At 37.6% G+C, this 21,013-nt stretch overlaps 3 protein-coding genes across 8 annotated transcripts; 1 reads left to right on the top strand and 2 right to left on the bottom strand.

Annotated features, from left to right (window-relative positions):
* Nucleotides 1–983: 983 nt before the first annotated feature.
* On the bottom strand, nt 984–8,872 carry LOC105390084 (galectin-8). 4 transcript variants are annotated; one of them, XM_048624525.1, is made up of 7 exons: nt 8,550–8,872; nt 4,917–5,026; nt 4,108–4,254; nt 3,122–3,341; nt 2,539–2,657; nt 1,887–2,091; nt 984–1,229 (listed from the first exon to the last, which is right to left on the bottom strand). In XM_048624525.1, exons 1-7 carry the CDS (start codon nt 8,646–8,648, stop codon nt 1,032–1,034), a joined length of 1,098 nt encoding a protein of 365 aa, XP_048480482.1. In that variant the 5' UTR covers nt 8,649–8,872; the 3' UTR covers nt 984–1,031. The 4 variants fall into 4 exon arrangements, with proteins under 4 accessions (XP_048480482.1, XP_048480481.1, XP_048480483.1 ...); XM_048624524.1 differs by lacking the exon at nt 8,550–8,872 and adding an exon at nt 7,951–8,347; XM_048624526.1 differs by lacking the exon at nt 8,550–8,872 and adding an exon at nt 5,439–5,697.
* Nucleotides 8,873–9,285: 413 nt separating this feature from the next.
* LOC105395697 (PR domain zinc finger protein 10) lies at nt 9,286–16,869 on the bottom strand. 2 transcript variants are annotated; one of them, XM_038118946.2, is made up of 17 exons: nt 16,579–16,869; nt 16,324–16,420; nt 15,362–15,546; nt 15,182–15,278; nt 14,976–15,104; nt 14,684–14,812; nt 14,305–14,502; nt 13,455–13,552; nt 13,158–13,225; nt 12,987–13,037; nt 12,564–12,891; nt 12,372–12,460; nt 11,972–12,134; nt 11,724–11,834; nt 11,180–11,336; nt 10,614–10,750; nt 9,286–9,501 (listed from the first exon to the last, which is right to left on the bottom strand). In XM_038118946.2, exons 1-17 carry the CDS (start codon nt 16,675–16,677, stop codon nt 9,433–9,435), a joined length of 2,205 nt encoding a protein of 734 aa, XP_037974874.2. In that variant the 5' UTR covers nt 16,678–16,869; the 3' UTR covers nt 9,286–9,432. The 2 variants fall into 2 exon arrangements, with proteins under 2 accessions (XP_037974874.2, XP_048480480.1); XM_048624523.1 differs by having other exon boundaries at nt 12,372–12,463.
* A 76-nt stretch (nt 16,870–16,945) lies between these two features.
* On the top strand, nt 16,946–18,744 carry LOC105385107 (protein cornichon). Of its 2 annotated transcripts, XM_038119278.2 has the most exons (5): nt 16,946–17,131; nt 17,215–17,327; nt 17,602–17,745; nt 18,001–18,064; nt 18,561–18,744. In XM_038119278.2, exons 1-4 carry the CDS (start codon nt 16,982–16,984, stop codon nt 18,026–18,028), a joined length of 435 nt encoding a protein of 144 aa, XP_037975206.1. In that variant the 5' UTR covers nt 16,946–16,981; the 3' UTR covers nt 18,029–18,064; nt 18,561–18,744. The 2 variants fall into 2 exon arrangements, with proteins under 2 accessions (XP_037975206.1, XP_011553731.1); XM_011555429.3 differs by lacking the exon at nt 18,001–18,064 and having other exon boundaries at nt 16,948–17,131.
* Nucleotides 18,745–21,013: the final 2,269 nt, after the last annotated feature.

A 21,013-nucleotide genomic window follows, 5' to 3' on the forward strand; every position in this document is an offset into this window, starting at 1 on the left:
AATGCTGGCCATCACTTTCAGTCAAGGACCTATATCGTTTGCATAATAATATAGCACAATCATAAGCAACAATTATATATTTTATAGAAATATCTTAGTCAATATTAAATAATTATTGTACTTTGCTTGTAGCTTAGCTTCAAAAGGCCACACTGTAAATGTCACTGCTTAGGACTCTTCATGCACTCAATATTATTATCAATTTATCACCTTGTTGTTACTTTCATCACTAATCTGGTGGCCTTCCTTATTAGAATATAATCCTATTTATATTTAGACATTTAAGATGGAAGATAGAATGTGGCAGTGGTGTTGAGTTTGAATCATAATTTCATAATAAATTACCATAATGTTTTACATGATTGTATCTTATCCACTTTCTACGAGAGGCTAACTAAAGAGATTCCTAAGTGGATCATACATTTCAGTTTATAAAAGAGTCCTTTGTAAAAAAAACGTTCCAATTTAGCTACCGATTACTGAGAATGAAAATTTCGCTATCTAACTAAATTCAGTCATCAAATACTTCCGATTAACTCAGTTTTACAAAAGAGCGAAGAGTTTTGTCATATGTTTTAAACTTTTGCTTTACTAAGGACTAGCTTCTTCTATAACTTAACTTTAAACTTTTATAATCTTAAGCGTAGGCCGTACCGCCAGATAAAGCGACAGAGATAGACGGGCGAACCCCATTGTACCTCTTTATATACTTCGGTTCAAACCGCGAGCTACCAAGTACCGACTAACCTGAAACTTTAAACTTCATTCGCCCGCCTAACTAATATATTATATAATCTGTAGCCTAGTTCGCTGGATATCTAGCGGTGTGACTGTGCTTTACGTACAGTCTGTTTTTTATCTTCATAAATTCTGAATGGTTCATGAACAGTCGATTGTCACGCGTTTCAGTGACGTATCGTTCTATTGGCGCATTATTGGCGGGACAGTCGACTGTTGATGAACCGTTCAGAATCTGTCAATTTAGTGTCTGAGATTAGAAAACAGACTTTAATTTTACTCTGTGGCGCGACTCAAGCATCGAAGCTGTTCGTGCGCGGCGCGGGCGTGTAGGCATTCGGACACAGATACACGTCGTCCGGGTAGAAGTCGCCCCGGATGCGCAGCGCCTTGACCCCGTCCGGGTGCGCGCGGTACTCCAGCTCGCCGACGACCAGCCCGTCCGCGTACACGGACCACTCGCCCGGCCCGCGGACTATGCGGAATGTTGTCTGTGGATTTAGAAAAAAAATGGTTTAGTTGGTAGACTTGCTAATACCAGCACAGACGTAAAACTAATTTAACGTACTCCGTGAGACGAGGTAATAAAAGTTGGCTACTATCGACAGACAGGGATGGAAAAATAATAGTGTCTGCCCTCTGCCTACTGAGAGGGACACCAAGAATAATAATACAGACTAGACCTCCGACCAACTATTTATTGATCTGATGACTAGACTAGACTAAAGAGCCAGCAGACTTCCCATTGATGGAGGATCATGAAGGTTCAATCAACTTACTTAGGTTTTACCCTATCGACTATTGCCGGCCCACTGCCACTTCAGCTTTCAGATTTAGGAAACGATTTTGTCAGAAACATAATGGTACTTATACTAAAACTAAATGGTAAATAAAATAACCATCATCATCATCAGCCAATAATCATGCACTTCTGAACATACAAACATCATCATCAGCCAATAGTCATCCACTTCTGGACATAGGCCTCTCTCAAGGAGCGCCACAACACTCGGTACTCGGCCATCCTCATCCAGCCAGTATTGGCTACCCGCCTAAGGTCTAAAAATAACCTGCAGCATATCTTGGTCCCTTCTTCATCCAGCCAGTACCAGCAATCCGCCTAAGCTCTAAAAGAACCTGCAGCATACCTTAGTCCCCGGCACGAGCTGCGCGCTCCGCTGCCGTCTCTCGGCCCCCCAGGCTCCGAGCCACGCGTTGAGCACGACGAGCTGCCGCGACAGCTGTGCGTCGGCGTGCGCTCGCAGGTTCGCGTGTAGATGCACGTTGGCGCGCGGCCACTCGCTCGCGCGGTCTGTTAAGTCGAGGGTGAAGGAGTGGAGCAGGGGGCGGAGTCTGGGGGCAAAGAGGTTATGAGTGGTGAGTTGGTGACAGTTTATTTGGTGGTTCGTAAATGTCAGGTCGAGGGTGAAGGAGTGCAGCAGGGGGCGGAGTCTGGGGGAGAGAGAGGTTGTGGTGAGTGGTGACCGTATATGGGCTTGTGGAGAATAAAGGTACGGGCAAGTCTGGAGTATTGGATCCCGAGATTGCGGTGAGTGTGGTAACACCATCCTTGATGTGTAAATGTACAAGCAGGGGGAATTAAGGGGTGGTTAGAGATTACATTTTTGGAATGCAAAATCTAAAATCGGCAGATGTTTCATCTTTTCTGAGCCACTAATGGTTATGTTACAAGGGCTTTTCCTTTGTGATTTATTATCTTTCATCATAAGAAGAACTATATTATAACAGATCACATTATACCTACATAACTTCTGAGTAGGTACCTCTATCTACCCTCACCTTCCTTTCAGCACAAGCTGGTAGCCCTCGGGGATGCCATTCTCTAAGCTCGCTATGACGTTGGGTTGCCAGTCTATGTCCACATCAGGTTCAGAATCATAACTGGCTCTCTTTGGTACCTGAAATAGTCAAAATATAGCTATTTACTGGAAAATCATGTAATATTACTTGTTATTGGTATAAAATGTGTGAAGTGTAAATTTATCACATAAGTACCCAATTAAGAAGACATTAAATTAGAATAACCAGTAAACACGCATACCTAATATATACCTACCTATATTCCAGTAATTATATGTACATAGATAACGGTTATTTTCATTCATAATCTAAGTGCATTGAACATAATGTTTACCTATCTTGAACTTGTAAGATAAGTATTTTCTTGTCATACATGAAACACATGATCTGTAGGAATTTAAACAACAGTTGTTGGCAGTTTACAATCATCTTTTCCGAAGTCAAAATATTTGAATCCAGTTTCGCTTTCTCGCAGTCAGCGACAAACGATAATCTTTTCACCAAACCCTAGAAAGCTTAGCTATATTGTCACCGACACACTAAATTTTTTCACTTCACTGACCTCTAGCGGCGGCGGCGCCAACATCGGGTAAACATCGCAAGTCTGCACATTGAGACTCGCATCTCTTATTCCGATGACCTGCACCCAGGCGGCGGCGAAGGGCGCGGGGTTGCGGTGAGCGTAGCTGCAGTAGTGAGCGCCGTCAACCGCCCAGAGCGTCTCCAACTCGTCCACTATCACTTCTATTGTGAACGGACGCTCGAATTTGAACGGGAATGATCTGGAAGTGGACAAGCAAGGAGGTTATATGGGAAGTATGTATGTGATAATGTTGTAGGTACTTGTAATAGTGGGCAGGACTGTACAACGATGGATTGTAGGAGGTATGAAGACAGCAGACAGACTCCAAAATATATGTTATACTTATATGCATAGACTGGGCAATCAGCAACTAGGTAAGACCACAATAACAGTAGAATATATTTGAAGCCTTGTCGTTATCCTTCCAGGCTTCCATGCCTTTTCAAGACGGTATTCTCCGATTTCTCAGTCATTAAGTATTTATTTTATTCATTGACCACGATCGATGGCAAACCCAGCTCTACTACTCGCCAGCTCTACTGTCTGTCACCTACACGCTATAAGAGCTAGCTCAGAAGCAGTAGGCACTATAATAATAATAATTTAATAATAATCCTTTATTTCAGGCATCAGTGGCCCATACCTTTTATAAACAAAACACTATACATTTTTAAAAATACAAAAATAATAAATATTAACGCAATATAACTAGTTATTATAATAATAAAAAGAAAACTAACTTAAACTCTAGCACTAGTAACAGGGGATTTAATAGTATCTTTCACCTCCATGTAGCGACGGAAAATGATTCCCGCTGGCCAGAAGTCTTTTAGAACCTTCTGCTGGTCGCCGGGAACACGAAGACGGAATGACTTGAAGTCCGTCTGCTTGGCGGACTGCAGTCGCTCGATTACCAGTACCTGGACTGGCTGATCGGATATGTGGACTATGTTATGTGCACTCACTTGAAGGAAGTGTTCTCCTCGGGCCCCCAGCGCGCGTGGCGGCGCGTGTTGCGGACCACGTAGCGTTGCGGCATGCGCACGTTGAAGTGCACGGCGACGTCGGGCCGCGCCTCCATGGCGCCGCCCGTGCCGATGTTGATGGTGAACCTGTGGGGAAGGAGGAAACTGTGAGATTTACTCCCGAACTTTCTTGGTTTTCATGCTCCGCATGTGCGCGAGGAGTTAATTTCATATAGGAACATAGGTACTAAATTGACTCTCGACATCTTCATCGACATCTTATTTTGGGGTTGAATCTACGATTACAGTTTTGACGCGTGTGGAGCTGATGGCTGTGGTCTGGTGAGGAGAAAGTTAGCAGGTATCGAACCGTGCTGAAGCGTAAACGAAAGTTTTAAGATGAAGAACAAAATCTACGATTACGATGATAGAAATGAGATTGAGTTAGTATGTACCTATGTGTTTGTATACAAGCTTTATGAATCTATCTATTTTCTGCATCAGTTTCCTTTTGAATAATTAACGTAGCTTGGTTCCTTCTTTATGTGTAGACTGAAGACGAAAAACGTCCATCATCAGGATAGACAACATTAAAATTGAAACGACTTAGACCTTCCTATTGTGTTGTCTTATCAATACAATAAACGGTCGATAATGCGTAAGTAGAAGGTTAACCTAGCTTAACAATTTTTACCGGCTCTGCGTGATCATCACAGCTAACATAAACCATAATCCATAAAATAACCTAGAGTTAAGTACTTACTTACTTATTTTGAAAAGCACAATAACACCAACGGAATCTTACTCACCACGGCAAGTCTTCATCAGGGGTCCCCGTGCACACGATATGGGACCCGATGCGGAGGGGTTCCGTCAGCGGCTGCAGAAACCTGACGTCCCTGGACTCTGCCAACTGCGTCTGCGGAGGACAAAGCGAGTTCAGCAAGCGCCAGAGAACTAGCATAGTTTCCTCACCGCAAGCCATGCTAGACTAGGCGTGCCCACCAATACGCGCTCATGGATTCTCATTAAGCGATAAAAAAATACGGTGATACGCATCTCAAGATAAACCGCTTTGTTATGGCCTGTAGTAAATTATGTACTTCGGTAAATTGTAATAAAGGAATACCTATTATCATTATTGTTTCAGATAACTAGGAAAATAATTACCAACTTAAGCGTATCCGTACTTATATGTTCAAGAGTGAATAATTAAGGTTTTCTAGTCCAGAAGTTCTAGTTCAACTCTGTCTCGTCTAGACAGTTTAGTTACATGAATGTTTCTGGTAATGGAACTTAATTGATACTTGAATTAAAGACTAGGTAATTACCTGAAGTCCAATGTAAATTGAATCAGCACTTTCCAATTCATCATCAAACTGTTCTTCGTTGTCTATATCTACATAGAAAGTCGACATACCGAACAGATAAAGTTCAGGAGGGTATTTTAACCTTAGGTACGTACTGGGCTACTGGGAAGTTTTTATGACTAGGAATGTGATTAAATATTATGCTAGTAGTTATATAAAATTAAAAACCAAACCAGCACCAACAAGATTGAATATTACACTATCCAATAAACGTCACTTCAAAAATGCTCATGTTTGTAGCAAAGGAAATGATAAGATATATTTTTAATCCAACTACCTAGATAAAGCTTATGCCAATTTTTCGAAGTTTTATTTACCACAATATATTGATGGTATGGTAAGCATATAATTATGGCAAGGAACCACAAGGAACATTATATGGCATATGGCATGGTAAGAGACTCGTCAGAGAGGACAGTGTTAGTTTAGCACTAAATTTTATGCTAGGATTTCATAGATAAATCCAGAATCCAGATGATAACCCACCTACAAAAAAACGAAGTTTCTACTTCGATGCCTATTAACAATTATTTTTAATAACTAAGTACTTAATGTAAAACGCGAATAACCTATATCTACCGATATACTTAATTGTATCCGTTAGTACCTATACTCTTTTGATTATAACCTGCAGATTTAAGTAAGAAATCAATTGTAAATTCAGGTCAAGTAGGTCCTCAGTGGCACCTGTGTACAAGTGGCATGAATGGCATGATGCCTTGACTGCGCCCAATTAGGACCGACCTGCGGCGCGATGACTTCATGTCCCAAACGTTGCTGTGGTATGAGGTAGCGATAAAAGTACCTATAGGTACATATTGACTTAGTATACATACATAGTAGAACTCGTACTAAAATTAGGCTAATAGCTTATCGTTAATTAATAAATAAATAATGGATAGTTATAATTTGGGAAAACGAAAAAAATATACTTAAGAATATATGAAAACATAGACGACCTATCATCGTATAGAAATATTTTCCTAGCACACAAGCCAGCAGTTTCAGAAGATTGAAAGGAAATACATGACACGATGAAACTGGCTCCGTGCCAGGTAGCTAATGCAGAGCTAGAGACACAGGTCAATGGCGTCAGCAATTACATGGCCAAATCAATAGTTTTACCCATGGATGAAAAAGTGGGGTGTTATAAGTATGCCAGCTTATCTAAGTAGGTTACTGCAATAATTAGCATTAGTTTGTATTGCCGTCGTAACTCTTGACCCACGAGCGCTGCAACAATCATCTATATAGATGCTGTGGCCAATGATGATGATATAAGTATGCCAAGTATAACAAAACGTATCGCTGAATCTTACTGAAATATTGCGTGCTTGACCCCAATGAATATAGCTGGTAACCTGGCAACGCCATACGGCTCCCCATCCCATAGCACGAGCTTAGAATCTTGGATCAATAGCCACACACATTTGGCCAAGCTACAGTTAGAATTCAAATTTTAAATCTCTTCTATTGGGCAACATGAAAATTGAACTTTCATTGGGGTAGAATACCCTAGTACGATCTGTTCATATAATTGCATTAGGTATATTTGGAACTAAATCAATAATAATTTATTATTCATATCTGTTACAACTGTATTGGCTGCAATTAAAAACAAAACAATAGAGTTGAGTAGTACACTCGTGGCCTCTAGCTTGCACTCGCCTTCACTGCGCGTATTTCTGAAAATAAACAACTAGAGTGTATTTTCACACGGTAGTCGCTACACTTTTGTACCATTTTCAGGGACATAATAGCTGCATAATTATGTACCTAGGTGGGTACCGTATCTAATATTTGTAAACATTCACGGATTTTTTGTAGGTAAGTACCTACTTAATGTGTGTATTTATATTGACCCCAAAAATGGTAAAAAACCGTGTTCAGTATGTAGCCCTGTTCTATTCTAATTAGAGACGATAGGTATTAGCAACCTTATTATAAATTATAACGCACCTATACAGTAAAATGCTACATACCTACGTGCTAATTTCAGCTAATGGGAAGACTATACTAACTACGATAAGTAACAGTAAAAATCGGTCTACTTCCAATACAAACTAATGCTAATTATTGCAGTAACCTACTTAGATAAGCTCGAGAGAGTTATGAAGAAGTTTACTTATCCTTAACTTAACTAACCATGGGTGTGGTCAGCAGTGTGTCATTTCGATTTCGTAGATGTTTGAATAGCATTATTATAAGGAAACACTTTATAAATCACAAAATTATATTTTCAGTAAGATTGAATTGATTGATTGAAGATTGTCTAGCATCAACATAATATAAGTCCTTTGTAAACTACCCTCCTCAAAATGGGCAACTACCCGCAAATACAAAAATAATCACTGACGACTGTTTATTTATAAAAAAGAGTGCTTGATGACAACATTCGATTCAACTTTTTGTATGCAACAAATTATGTACTATAAATCAGGTAGGTCTTGAGTCACCAGACAAAAAAACAAACCAAGGTAACAGGAACTCCATCTTCATCTATTTCTTCTTCGCAGTTTTTTTCATCACGATCTTTATCCTTATCCCCACAGAAAAATCTTCGGCAAAATGCACCACAACCACATCTTTTACTGCAAACCATTTCACTGCACTTTACCCGGGTTTTCTACCACTTTCCCGCTCAAAATGCAATCAAGCAGCCCCGCATTCTCGTAAAATTACAATAATACACTGGCCGCAAAGAAAAATCATGTATCGTTTAGTCACTACACTACTCACTCTACTAATAAACAGACTGTTTGGATTTCGTTATTACTTGGTCCAAAAAAACGTTTTTAACGCCATCTAGTAGTGGCTGGAGTAAACGCGATGAATAAGTAGGACAAGCGGTGAAGCGACATCTGTATTTACCTTGTGATGAGAACGAAATGCTACTTTGTTTACAATATTTACTTGATATCTTGTTTTACAGTTTACTGACTTCCAGTATCGCTGTCGACATAAAGAAACATTAAATAGTACCTTATAAAGCTTCAATAAAGTCACTTTACTGCTTGTACTAATGATAAAAAAATTAAATCCGAGAGTAAAAGCTAATTAAATGTTACTAACCTCAAAGTCCAGAGCATCCTCAGCAAAATCGTATTCATCCTCGATAAGTCCCTCTTCAACACCCATACTGCTGCAGTTCACACAGTTGAAGAATGGCATACTACACACATGATTGATTTTTCACGACCAACATCGTAGTTAATTAACACTTTACAGTTAAGTACACGTATTTTATTAACACTGTTGGTTAAAATTTCAATTAAAATTCTTCTAGAATATGGCGGTTTTAATTTGTTTTATGACTGTAATGTTGCACTAGCAATATCTTACACAAGGACCTCTTCAAAGTGATAACTTTACGGAGATAAACAAAGGACTAAAGTAGGGTGATTGATAGTAGGCAGAAATGTCAACTCCAGCAAAAGGATCGATAGTAAACGTCAAATGGCGCTAGAGATGCGTGCATCACACGGGAAAGAAAGAGACATCCGATAGTTTCCACTTAATATCGCCGACGTTTTAATTTGTCAGATCAATAGGGAATTTGATATGAAACCGGATATTTATGATGTAGGCTGGTATGAATGGTATGTGATTTGCTTACGGTTGTTGATTCTAGTCAGCACGTATTTTTTCTCTCTCGATCTATTCATAATACTCACTTGACTTTTGCAAAAGTTAGCATAAGAGTTATGGAAATTTTAACGAACAATCATGCTTTTTGATATAATAGATACCTAGGTAAGTACATGCATAAATAAATGGTACAAAAGGGTAAGTAAATATACATATCATCTTGATTCTATCATTTTTTATTGTTACTTGTTACTTACAGCATTAAGTTTTATTTAAATTTAATAGGTAAATATAATATCCTGTACTTTTTAAGAAAACTCCTTTGGTCTTGTTGTAAAGGAGTCATGCATAGCCACTATTGGAGTATTTAGTATTTTTTCTGTTTTTTCTTGTGGGTTTTACGAATTTGTGCTGTTGGAGTTCCTCTCACTGTGGTCTGAAAATAAATACAATAACTTTATATCGGTGTGTAAAGTTCATTAATTAAATGTGTATCAGATGAAGGTACCTACAATCCAATTCTAGGTATTTCTAGCAATACAGTTGACTAAATGATCATTAACCAATCCGCAAGCTTGCATAAAAGCGTAGCAGATCTTTGGGCCAACAAAAGTAAACTTTTTGCGCTTTAAACTTTTCGCCATGTCCACAGATATTGATGTTTCAGTTGGAATTTCACTGTTGCTTTTAAAATTATTTACAATACTTTCGCCCTCAACAAAAGACCAAATAAATTCACTAAAATCGTGTCCCTCTTTTTCAAGAGCGACATAGGCTTTAGCATTATTAATTATGGAGTTAACTTTAGCTTTGTGCCTTACAATATTATTGTTTTGTGAAAGCTTTTCGACCTCTTCATCTGCCATTTGCGATATTCTGTGTGGATCAAAGTTATGGAATACTTTTCTATAATTTTCTCTTTTATCTAAAATAGTTTTCCACGAGAGGCCGGCTTGTTGACCTTCTAAGCAGATCATCTCGAATAGTTTCTGGCTGTCGCGAATGGGCCGGCCCCATTCTTCGTCGTGGTACTTGATATAGAACGCATCGTTTGTTAGCCACTCGCATCTTATCGGTTCTTCATCTAGTTTTCTTTTAGACATACTTTAAACTAACAAAATCTATAAATCTTGCTGCCTCACTAACAATAACATAACCTATAAGATTTACTATGGATATACTGGTGAAATAGAAGACATTAAAAATAATATGAAAAATCTGTTTAAGTCTGAAAATACTTTTTCACCTAGCAATGATGATAGTAAATAACTTAAAGAATAAAAAAAGCAATACTTAAAAAAAACACTTGAAAATTGTAAACAAACCAAACCGAACTTTAAAACTCAAAATGTCAAATGGATAACAGCAGCTGTCACATTAGCTGACATAAGCTAACACACAGATTAAGTTCAAAAATGGCTGCTGTTTGAAAATTTTCAAATTCATGAGTATATTTTTAGATTTATGACCATTTGCGCTAAACACTTAAGCATAGGTAGTTATAATAACTTTATTCATGTATGTCTATTAACCATAAGCAGTACTTACAGCATTGGGATGGCTTTGCCTGATGTGCTGCAGAAGCTTGGCTCGCGTGGCGTACTGGCGCGGGCAGTGGCTGCACGGCGCGGCCGCCACCGTCCTGATGCCTCCTATTACTAGACTCTGGCCGTCGTTCTTTAGGTCTGTTGGAGAAACAATTTACGGTTATCTATGTGGTATTGAAAGACTGGGTTATGATTTTATTGGCTTTTATTTTCAAGATTTAATAAATTTACATATTAAAATATGACTTTCGTCTTTTCCGTCTTCTCTCAATCTCCACTCACTCACTCTTCCATTCATTCGTTCTCATACTTCACTCATTACGTTCCAAGCGGTAGGGCTAATGAACCCCAGTTTCAGAACTGGTACCACTAGAGGCGCGGTGGAGTGTGAGGGGTGTCCCACGCTACACACGAGCCGGTATAGAGCACATACCCGGGTGGTGTTTCCGCTGGTGCAGCTTGCGCTTGTGTGCCGTCCGGTACAGCTTGTGGCAGCCTGCCTTGTGTGACTAGCGGCGCGGTGGAGGGGTGTCCCACGCTACACACTACACACTACAGAGCACATACCCGGGTGGTGTTTCCGCTGGTGCAGCTTGCGCTTGTGTGCTGTCCGGTACAGCTTGTGGCAGCCCGCGCACGGGTACCGGCGGTCGCGTACCACCAGCGGCGCGGTGGAGTGTTCCGCGTGTTGCTTGAGCATGTGATTCGCGTACATGCCGCGGCGCTGCGGTTGAGGGGTTAAGGTTACGGGACGTAAAGAATTTATGTGCAGTTTGCACGTAAGTGATGTTACAAAAATCTAGATTTCGCTATACCTACTATTTTATTTCCTGTAAGTCGGTACTTATACTATAATATTGTAATAAACTAGGTACCAACTATTTTGAAACTGTTAATTTATTACTTACTTACCTCAAAATATTTAAAAGCATTTTAACGGCAATGGCATGGTTATTGAAAGATTTATTTAAAACCTTTTTATCAGGTTTAATGTGTTTATCTAGTTTATGTAATAATGCAATACCGCAAAGACTTATTCAAACTAAGAAAATAGAACATGAGGAATCATTAAATAGGATGCGAAAGAAGCTGTCACTGGAAATCAACTCACCTTAAATTTAATGTTGCAGTGTTCACATGTGTAGTCAATATCAAATGGGATTCTTTTTATATTTTTTGCTTTATTACTCTCAGTATGCGCCGGATTTGATTTACTTTCGACCTGAGGAGAAATATTAGAAATTACTTGTGACTTTTTTTTCTATTGTAGACCCGTTAGTACTTTATATTTTCAGGTCTGAATTTTTAATAGAGGCTTCTGTAAGACACGGAAATAACCCCCAAGACCTCCACACTCACCTGATTCTCTTGTAAATCCTGATCGGGCACCCTATCTGTCGCAGCCTGGGTCTGTACGCTTGCATTCAAGTTGGTGTGCCGAAGCTTTATGTGAAGAGCTAACTTCTTCTCGTTTCTGAACACAACCCCGCACTGACACTCGAAGCTACGAGCCTCACATGTCCTGTTGGAAACGAAAGTTTAATTTTAAAAGGTAAGCTTCATTAATTCCTCCATCCATAATATGCTAGCGCCCGTTAATGACAACCATAAATTCCGTAAGTAGTGAAATTTATGCCGGTTACATCTTGAGGATGTTTTTCCGTCAATTACAAATTTTACCGTGGCTTTACCTATAGGTAGCTAGCGATAAACTGCTTAGGTTTGAAATAGTACCTACATCCTTAGTAATATTTCTTACCTGGAATGTTGTCTTAATTTGCTTCTGGGCATACTCTTCTTACAGTATGGACAAGTAAATGGTGAAGACGATCTTGGGGGCTGATACTCCTGCTGAAGAGAAACATTTTTGAAGACAATTTTGCTTTGGCCATTAATAAAACAGCATAAGTTTTTACAAAAAAACAAAACTATTCATTTTATTTTGACTTACTTGTTTAATAGTTGGTATTTCCCCTTTGTCAGCGCTTCCCAAACCATCCAACAAGACTTTTGAGAACTCAAAATCATTCGTAAGCCGAATATCATTGAGGTTACAAGGATTAAATTCAGCTTCCGATTTGTTTAAAGATATATCTAGATTGGATATTCGGTCAGAATCAAACAAGTTGGTCGATATATCTAGAATGTTTGTGTAGTTTTGTAAACTCTCATCCGAGGGAATGCGGTGGCTCTCTTCAGACACATTTTGTGTCAAAGACTGGTCGCCATTTTGTTGTGAATTTGGGCGGCCATTTTGTTTCGCTTCTTCTTCGTTTGATCTAAAACCATAGTGAAAGTCAGTCAATAATTATTTAGTTAGTACAATTAATGAATAATAATAACGCAATTAATAACAAGAATCTAGTAAACTTACCGTTCTCTTTTAGACTTTTTAATGCAGGTCTTCGCTAAGTGTCTTTTCAAGCTGAAAATAAAGACTGTTTATAGTAAACCATATTACCTATTCTCCTAAACTGTTTAGCTAAATCACACTAAGAACGTTATTCCGTGTAATCAGAAAGTAACCTTATGGCCAAAAACTTACCTAAACAATCTTGCAAATCTTCGAGTGCAGTATCGACATTTATAACGACTTGTTCTGCATTTATCGTCCTGAAAACATAATATGTTTCATCACATTTCACACGTAAACATATTTTTTGATGATTACGCCTACGCCTAAAGTAATTCTGAAAAGATTTGATTCTTATTTTATATTTAATAGCATCGAAAAGTACTCAACAATTTTTGTAAAGTAATCCACTACAATAACATTGGAATTTTCACGACAAACACTTTACGAGAAATTTAGTTATAAATAAGTACTTATAAAACATCGTACCCCGTGACACTTGCTCATGTGCAGTTCCAACTGGATCAGCGAGGGCAGCTCGCGCGCGCAGTCGTAGCACCACCACTCGCCGCTACTCTCCGGAACCACTGCAACAACACAACGTACATTACTTTTCAGGAGTGAATCAGCATCAAGAAGTGAAGTGAACTTTATGAAGTGAAGTGACGTAACATACGTCACACACCCAGTGATGCTAAACCTAAACTAAATAGGAACATATTCTACTCGAGGCAGCCATCTTCAGAAACGTTCCAATAAACTATCAATATGTAAATTTTTTTGAAGCGTCCGTAGTCGAGCGGGCCTCAGTGATCGTAACTGATCGCTGAGGTTAAGCAACAACTGACACGGTCAGCCATTGGATGGGTGACCAATTTCAAGTGGTGCTTTTCTGGACGCTTCCGTGCTTCGGACGGCACGTTAAGCCGTGGGTCCAGGTTGCTGCTTCGGCAGCAGTCGTTAAGCCTAGTCAGAGGCCTTCGGGCGGCTTGAAAACATCTGACAGTCGGGTTGCCCACTTACCCGACAACTCTCTCAGCACAAGCTTGCTTGTGTTGGGGTCCACCAACCCGCACTTGGCCAGCGTGGTGGACTAGGCCTAAACCCTTCCTTCACTGGAAGGAGACCCGTGCCCCAGCAGTGGGGACGTAATGGGTCGTGATGATGATGTAAATTTTTTATGTCGAATTTCAATAAAATATTTCTAAGCGACGACCTTAGACAGGCGGCCGGTAGTGGCTGGATGAGGAGGGCCGACATCACTTGGAACAGGCCTATGTCCACCAGTGGACAGGCGGCAGTGACCTATAAGCAAACGAGACATTGTTTATATTCTTACCATGATTCAGATCAGCCACAGGTCCATGGTATATCCCGTACCGCTGGGCGTATTCCTGGCTGTACCCCAGTATGAGCGGCGTACGCGGTTGCAGCATTTGTGAGGTGAACGCAAACAACTGACCGTCCGCTTCGTTGAGCCAAACATTGGCTGAAGTGGAGTCCCCTAGTGGCAGAAGGCCGATCCAGTTTGATTTATCTGTGAATTTGTTTTCTTGTTATTTCTCTACAGTCAATTTCAATATAGGGTGGCAAAATAATGTGTGAAATTATGTGTGAAAGCATAGCGTATAATATAAAAGCGCTAGAATTGCCTAAACATACCAAATGTATATTCGTAAAATTAATACGTAAATCAAAATATTTTTGTACATATTTACCTTTATCTGTCACATCTAAATATGTGACACTTTTATCTTCATTTGTAATAAAAAATACAGGCTTATTCATTGAGGCTGCTTGCGCAACTAATTCTGATACTTCATGTGATAAACACCTTGTAGGAATACCTGAAAAATATAAATGTTTCAGGCTCTTTACAAAAACATGTTTTATTAATATTCTTCAGTTCAATTTCTAAAAAATATTCAATGGCAATATTATTGAATCACTAGGAGCAAGTAAATTTGGTGAGCAGATGAGGTAATATTATCATTTATGTTTATTAACTACCTTGTACGGGTCCAAAGCGTACATTCGACGGCAGAGCCCGTCGTGGGAATATTGAATCCCTCCGACATTGAAGAACTGTTGGCAACACTGCTAATGCCCTGGGAGGCACTATTTTATCATGAATAGGCACTGAAAACATACAAAATTACTTAGATTATAGGTTCCCTAAAAAAATTATGAAATTATGTGCTTTAAAAAACACTTACCAATCTTAAAATATTTCTTGTTATGTCTTTTTGTTTCACTGAGTTTAACTTTATTAGCATTGGAAGGTTGTTTGATTGTTTCAGTTGTTGATGATACCTAAAAAAATCATGTTAAATTATAATATGAATTTGTGTGCAACTATTCTAAAATTACATCTAGCTACTATTTACATAAATTACCTGATTATGACTATCCTTCACTTCATGAGAAAAATTCAGTTTTTTAGTTTGACTTTCAAAATTATTGTAAGCCGGAATTAATGGTAATGATGGCTGGATATTTGCTGGAGATGCAGATATTATGATATTGTTGTCATTTAACTGGATATCATCATCATCATTTCTACTCAGCAATTGATATGAATCTAGAAGTAGAGAAGAAGTTATTTTTACATCAATAATAATATATCGGCACTGTTCATATTACCGCACACTTCGGTCTGCACAGAACTTGCGACTGCAAGTTCTACTGCACAAAACCAATTTTTACGGCGATTCCTTCACAGCGACAGCTGAACTGCTCTGGAATGCTCTTCCTGAGGACATAAGACGTGCACCTTCTGCAGCTTTCTTCAAAGAAAGGGTTAAGAGGACTACCTAAATTCACTGCCTTAGTTGAATATATTATTGCTGTATATCATTATGTATTATTGTATGTAAGTATAGGTATAATAATATTTATTATGTATTTATTTATTTATTTTCTTGCTTTATTTATTTATTTAGTGTATGTAGTGTTTAAGTATTGTATTATACACTTGCACCTCAGCTACCTCTAATTCTATTTCTATTTTTTTTATTACTCTCTTCCATCCAAAGGTTGTCTGGTAGAGATTGCTATAAGCAATAAGGCCGCCTTTTTGTACTGTTTTTATTTTGGTGCAAATAAAGAGTATTGTATTGTAATCATTCATTACTGCCTGCAGCTAGAAGTTTGTTAAAAGACATTGCCATGGTGCAGTGCTTGCAGTGAACAGTGGCAGGACTTTTAAGCGGCACAAAATATAACAAATATGTGTGCACAAACTACCTAGGGTGTAAGTAGTAGGGACTACTTACACCCTAGCGAAGTAAGGTAGGGGGCAGGTTGCTAAATAGCAATAGTAGGTAGTGTAATAAAATTATTACAGTTTTTTACTGACCAGTAAGTATTTGGCTAGCTTGACTAGGCCCCTCCGCGATTTGTGTCTGGTTCAATGGTAACAAAAGCTTCCCGTCCAAATTCTGCAACTGTAAACTCTGAAAACAAAAAAAACTATACTTACTTACTATGTATCTATATCTATACAAATGAATATTGCACTATGTGAGGACACAAACTACTCGAAGGTTCGCTTACGAGAAGGTTGTCTGTAATAGCCGTCTCTTTACAGAAAACAGGATGAAATAATACTTACGTTGACCAAGCGCAATACCGGGACTGAGTTATCGATGGAATCTGGTATTTCTTGCAATATTACTACGTTAAGATATTCCTCATTCGGCAATAGAGCCATTATAATACATTTAACCTCCTATGTTTTTGAAACTCTCAAAGAAAAATTGATTTTATTTACAGTTTATCAACTTCTGATGTTTGTTTATTTTGAAATTGAAATGAAAGTTTTTGACAGTTTTTTTTCGTATCACAGGTTATCTAAAGAAAACGTCTATCTTGTCTACGGTAAAGACACACAAGGCTGTTCTTATTCTGAGTACTGAGGAGTATCACAGAATAGAAAACGCCATTCTGAGAAAAAATCATTAATTCTCTATGGTACATTAATCATGTGAAAACGTCAAAATAAAACAGTGTCAAAAATGGCGTTTAGCTTTCCTGCTTTTTCGTACATAATTGCGCTAATTGTAGATGCATTTCTCATATTCTTCTCCATATTTCACGTCATAGCATTTGATGAACTCAAAACCGATTATAAAAACCCTATAGACCAGTGCAACAGCCTCAATCCAGTCAGTATTTATGAAATGACTATGATACACCTAACCTATAATTTTGACTTCGTATTTAATTAACCTGATATTTTTATTTTCAGCTCGTTTTACCGGAGTATCTGCTGCATCTGATAATAAATATCCTATTTTTACTCTCGGGAGAATGGTTTTCCTTGATTATCAATATTCCTTTGATTATTTACCATATTCACAGGTAAATCTAATTTTCGATTAGTCACCACTATATTGCTTTTATTGGGATCTTATAAGATTCGTTTATATTTTAGAAACATGTAATGTAGCTTCGTAGACTAGTAACGCACGTCGTTGGGTTCCAATCCATGGGTGGCTTATCCTTATTCTATGTATACCCCCCCATTTAAATTAAGGATTGCAGTTATTTGCCAGTAGAAATAAACCAAGCTCCCAAGATGACTCACTAACGAAGTACATAAAATGAAATTTTATGTTAATTAAATATATTACAGATACCGAACAAGACCAGTGATGTCAGGTCCCGGCCTCTACGACCCCACTAGCATCATGAATGCTGATGTACTCACTGTCTGTCAGAGGGAAGGATGGATCAAGCTGGCCTTCTACTTATTATCATTCTTCCTATACCTTTATGGGTAAGTTTTGTTTGAGGTAAACTCACTCATTAATACTATAACAATTGGATTTATTTATTTCTTTGGCTGCTATAGTATCTCTGTAACTTACGAAAGCTATAATTTTATAGCATTGAGGAATTCAAGATGACAATTTAATAAATATTAGTATACTTGATATTTTCACACTCCAAGGGTCATGCAGGATTGTATAGGTATAATGCAATAAATGCATTAGAGACCATCTAATGCTCATGTCCAAATACTTTATTTCAGATTTTATTCAGCAATGATCAGAGATTAGGACAGTTACAGTACAGTAGACAGTAACTGACTGGTGGTGAGACACTGTGGTCTCTTTATATGTTTGTGTTCTAACTGCTGGTGCTCTGGTGTCTGTCTAAATGTTGAAAACACAATATAAGCTATTTCTCTTCACATTCTAATGCTGGTGTCAGTCTTCCTTGACTTGTCTGCTTCTAGTATTCCATAGGAAATTTAGTTTTATGTTGTTATTGTATTATACTCAGCCCATCCTTAAGTACAAATATGAGTAGTATAATAAATGAATAATACAAAGTACTTGAAATATAGCTGCTTTTTGGGTCTTGAAAATACTAATGTTTTGCACCACAGACCATTTCAGCCTATAGGCCTACAGTATATAACATTTAATTTGTTATTACTATTTTACAATCACCATAACATAACCCAATTGAAAGGCCCTTGAACTTGAACTCATATTCTTTCTGTGTTACCAGAGAGAGAACCATGTAAATCATATTGTATAAATAAGCTATAAACTAAATTATAACATGTCTTTTTCTTTGTTTCAGGATGATAGTTGTACTAATCGCCGCATAAATTATATCAATCAATATTCTAAGTCATTAACTTATTATTTTCTTTTAACATAATATAAAAGAATCCATTCCCGTTTTCATGTAAACCAATAATGTTTTTTAAAATACTTCATTTAGTAAGCATTTTTCCACAATAAAGTAATTTTTAATTATTATATTTACAGTATTTTCAATATATCTCATTCTAAAACGGTGATACGGCTTGCGACCTGCCATGTAAGTATTCAAAGACTACTACTTACTAAATAAGAACATACAAATGTATCACCTAAGAAGAATATATGCAGTAATTCATACAAAGACATATTCTGATGAAGTCATCTTCACCGATTACAAAAATACCTACCGTAGAAATCATCACTTACAGTAATCATCACATACAATGTTACCTGTAGTAAAATATTAATAACAGCTATTCCGTATTTTGTCTAACTAAATTGTTCAGAAACTATGGTGATGACTTGGTGTATGGGAGAGGTATATCATACCTCAGTAAACATTAATTGGCTGACCATCATTCCTGCGAGGGATATAACAGTTAATATAATTTAGATATGAGTGCTGGGTGATAACCGTGATAAGTTGATAACTTCTCTTTGTTGTTAACTTGAGCAATAAAAAACCTATTATCAGACCTCGCTGTGTTGTTACAAGAAGCGGTTATTGAAAGAGGAAACGGTATAAAGTTAACAGTAGTTATAGGTAGACAAAAAAAACGACCGATTAACCTACTCAAACTGTAGGTATCTAGATTGAAAGAGAAGTGTTCTTTTAGTGTCCTACATAACTGCAGGTACCTACCAACAATCTTGTGAAAAAATATGTATTTTTACGTAGACAAAAAAGACAAAAGTTGCTAATGGTTCCCTAGTCCGCTCAAGCTATTTTCGTTGGCAGAAACACAAAACATTGGTCTAGACATGGCAAATTAGTAACTATTCATCTAAAATAAAATAACTAATTGAGTAATTTTTCAAAATTATTTTCTCTAAGGTAAGAAACTTATATTTTTTGTAAAACGATCTCTTAACTACATTATTATTTCTTTAGATACCTATCGGTTGCTTCATTTTAAGGGTCTGCAATAGGGAATCGAGGGTTGGCATTGTCATAGAATTATGTAGTAAATGATGCTCTACAGCCTTGAAAAAAATCACACAGGTAGTTGAAGAGTCTAGCTAGGTGCTGAATCATTCGAATTTAAGTAAATGATTATGGATAACTGTAAATTAATTTCAGAATATCAAGAAAAACCAGTCAATCACACTCCCGTATTGTAACAACTGTGTCGTAATTATTAAGAATTTTCATATGATTTTTATCATATTATAAAGTTAAAGGCTTGGACTAGGCGCTAAATACCTTGTTTTTTAATAAACACACACTTATTTTGTGTAAATTAATCCCAAACTTGAGCAATTTTTTTCCCTCAAATCTTCATACAAATATCTATGGCGGCTTTCTGTGTTATAAAATCATAAACACAAGTGACGTTTGACTCAGTTGGCCGCTGGCCTCCAAAGAAGGGTCACGTCGGTTTAGGCAGCACTGACAGCTCGCGATCTTATCGTGTACAGATACAAAATCACTGCACATTGGTTGTCATTGCACTTTTTCAACTTTTATGACACCAACATAATTTGATTTGAAATTGAGGAAGCATAATTCTTCCAGTATATTCAATACATTAAATTAAATTAGATAGTGTGCAATATTCTCGTGATATTACAGTCTCGTAAAGGTCTGATGAGGAGCAGGAATATAGCGAATGGATCTAAGTGATGACAATACGCACGAACATTAGGTTAGGGATCAAAAATACAGTCTCTTGGTGCTGGTTGAGGTATGGTCTCGTGAGGATCTGATGAGGGCAGTAACACGGTGGTGGCTCAATTTTATTTCAAAGATGTTAATAGCTAAAAGCATCGAGTTTGGGCTATTAAGTATGTTTTTCAGAGAGAGAGAAAGAGATTTTGTTTTTCCTCTGGATGTGTTAGGTTTACTGGGTTTACTAAGTTCATTCTGTTAATGGCATCAAGTTGTTATGTGTTCATAAGTAATAATTATTTATTAACAAAATGCTGTTGATTCTCCACGAAAATGTAAAAATAAAAATAAAATAAATAAAAATTAATTCGTAACGTAAAATTGTCAATGACGGAATTTCTTCTATAGACAGTAGCCACAAAAAAAAAGATGGCGTGATATGAAGATAAAGATACATTTTTTCGACACATAGACAGCAACAACAAAAAAAATACAGATTTAAAGAAAAGAAACACATACTTATACAAAACAACAAAGAAAAAAAAGGATACACATCAAAATAACTGGAAAAAATATAAGCCCTAATTTACTTGTGTGGGACAGGGAGTACCATAATATTATTTTTGGGGTACTCCCCATCTATGCGAAATATAAGCTTG

The sequence above is a fragment of the Plutella xylostella genome, chromosome 12, assembly GCF_932276165.1.
Source record: "Plutella xylostella chromosome 12, ilPluXylo3.1, whole genome shotgun sequence".
In the NCBI taxonomy this organism is placed as follows: domain Eukaryota; kingdom Metazoa; phylum Arthropoda; class Insecta; order Lepidoptera; family Plutellidae; genus Plutella; species Plutella xylostella.

Excerpts from the sequence above, each read along its gene's own strand:
- LOC105390084 (XM_048624524.1), bottom strand. The coding sequence starts at position 8,079 with ATGGTTTGCAGTAAAAGATGTGGTTGTGGTGCATTTTGCCGAAGATTT. Across the intron at positions 5,027-7,950 it reads ATGGAGTTCCTGTTACCTTG|ACGCAGTTGGCAGAGTCCAG; the intron begins GTTTGTTTTTTT and ends TGTCCTCCGCAG. Across the intron at positions 2,658-3,121 it reads TGGCGCCGCCGCCGCTAGAG|GTACCAAAGAGAGCCAGTTA; the intron begins GTCAGTGAAGTG and ends TGACTATTTCAG.
- LOC105385107 (XM_038119278.2), top strand. The coding sequence starts at position 16,982 with ATGGCGTTTAGCTTTCCTGCTTTTTCGTACATAATTGCGCTAATTGTA. Across the intron at positions 17,328-17,601 it reads ATTATTTACCATATTCACAG|ATACCGAACAAGACCAGTGA; the intron begins GTAAATCTAATT and ends AATATATTACAG. Across the intron at positions 17,746-18,000 it reads TTCTTCCTATACCTTTATGG|ATTTTATTCAGCAATGATCA; the intron begins GTAAGTTTTGTT and ends ACTTTATTTCAG.
- LOC105395697 (XM_048624523.1), bottom strand. The coding sequence starts at position 16,677 with ATGGCTCTATTGCCGAATGAGGAATATCTTAACGTAGTAATATTGCAA. Across the intron at positions 15,279-15,361 it reads TGAAGGATAGTCATAATCAG|GTATCATCAACAACTGAAAC; the intron begins GTAATTTATGTA and ends TGATTTTTTTAG. Across the intron at positions 9,502-10,613 it reads GGCAAAGCCATCCCAATGCT|ACCACAGTGAGAGGAACTCC; the intron begins GTAAGTACTGCT and ends ATTTATTTTCAG.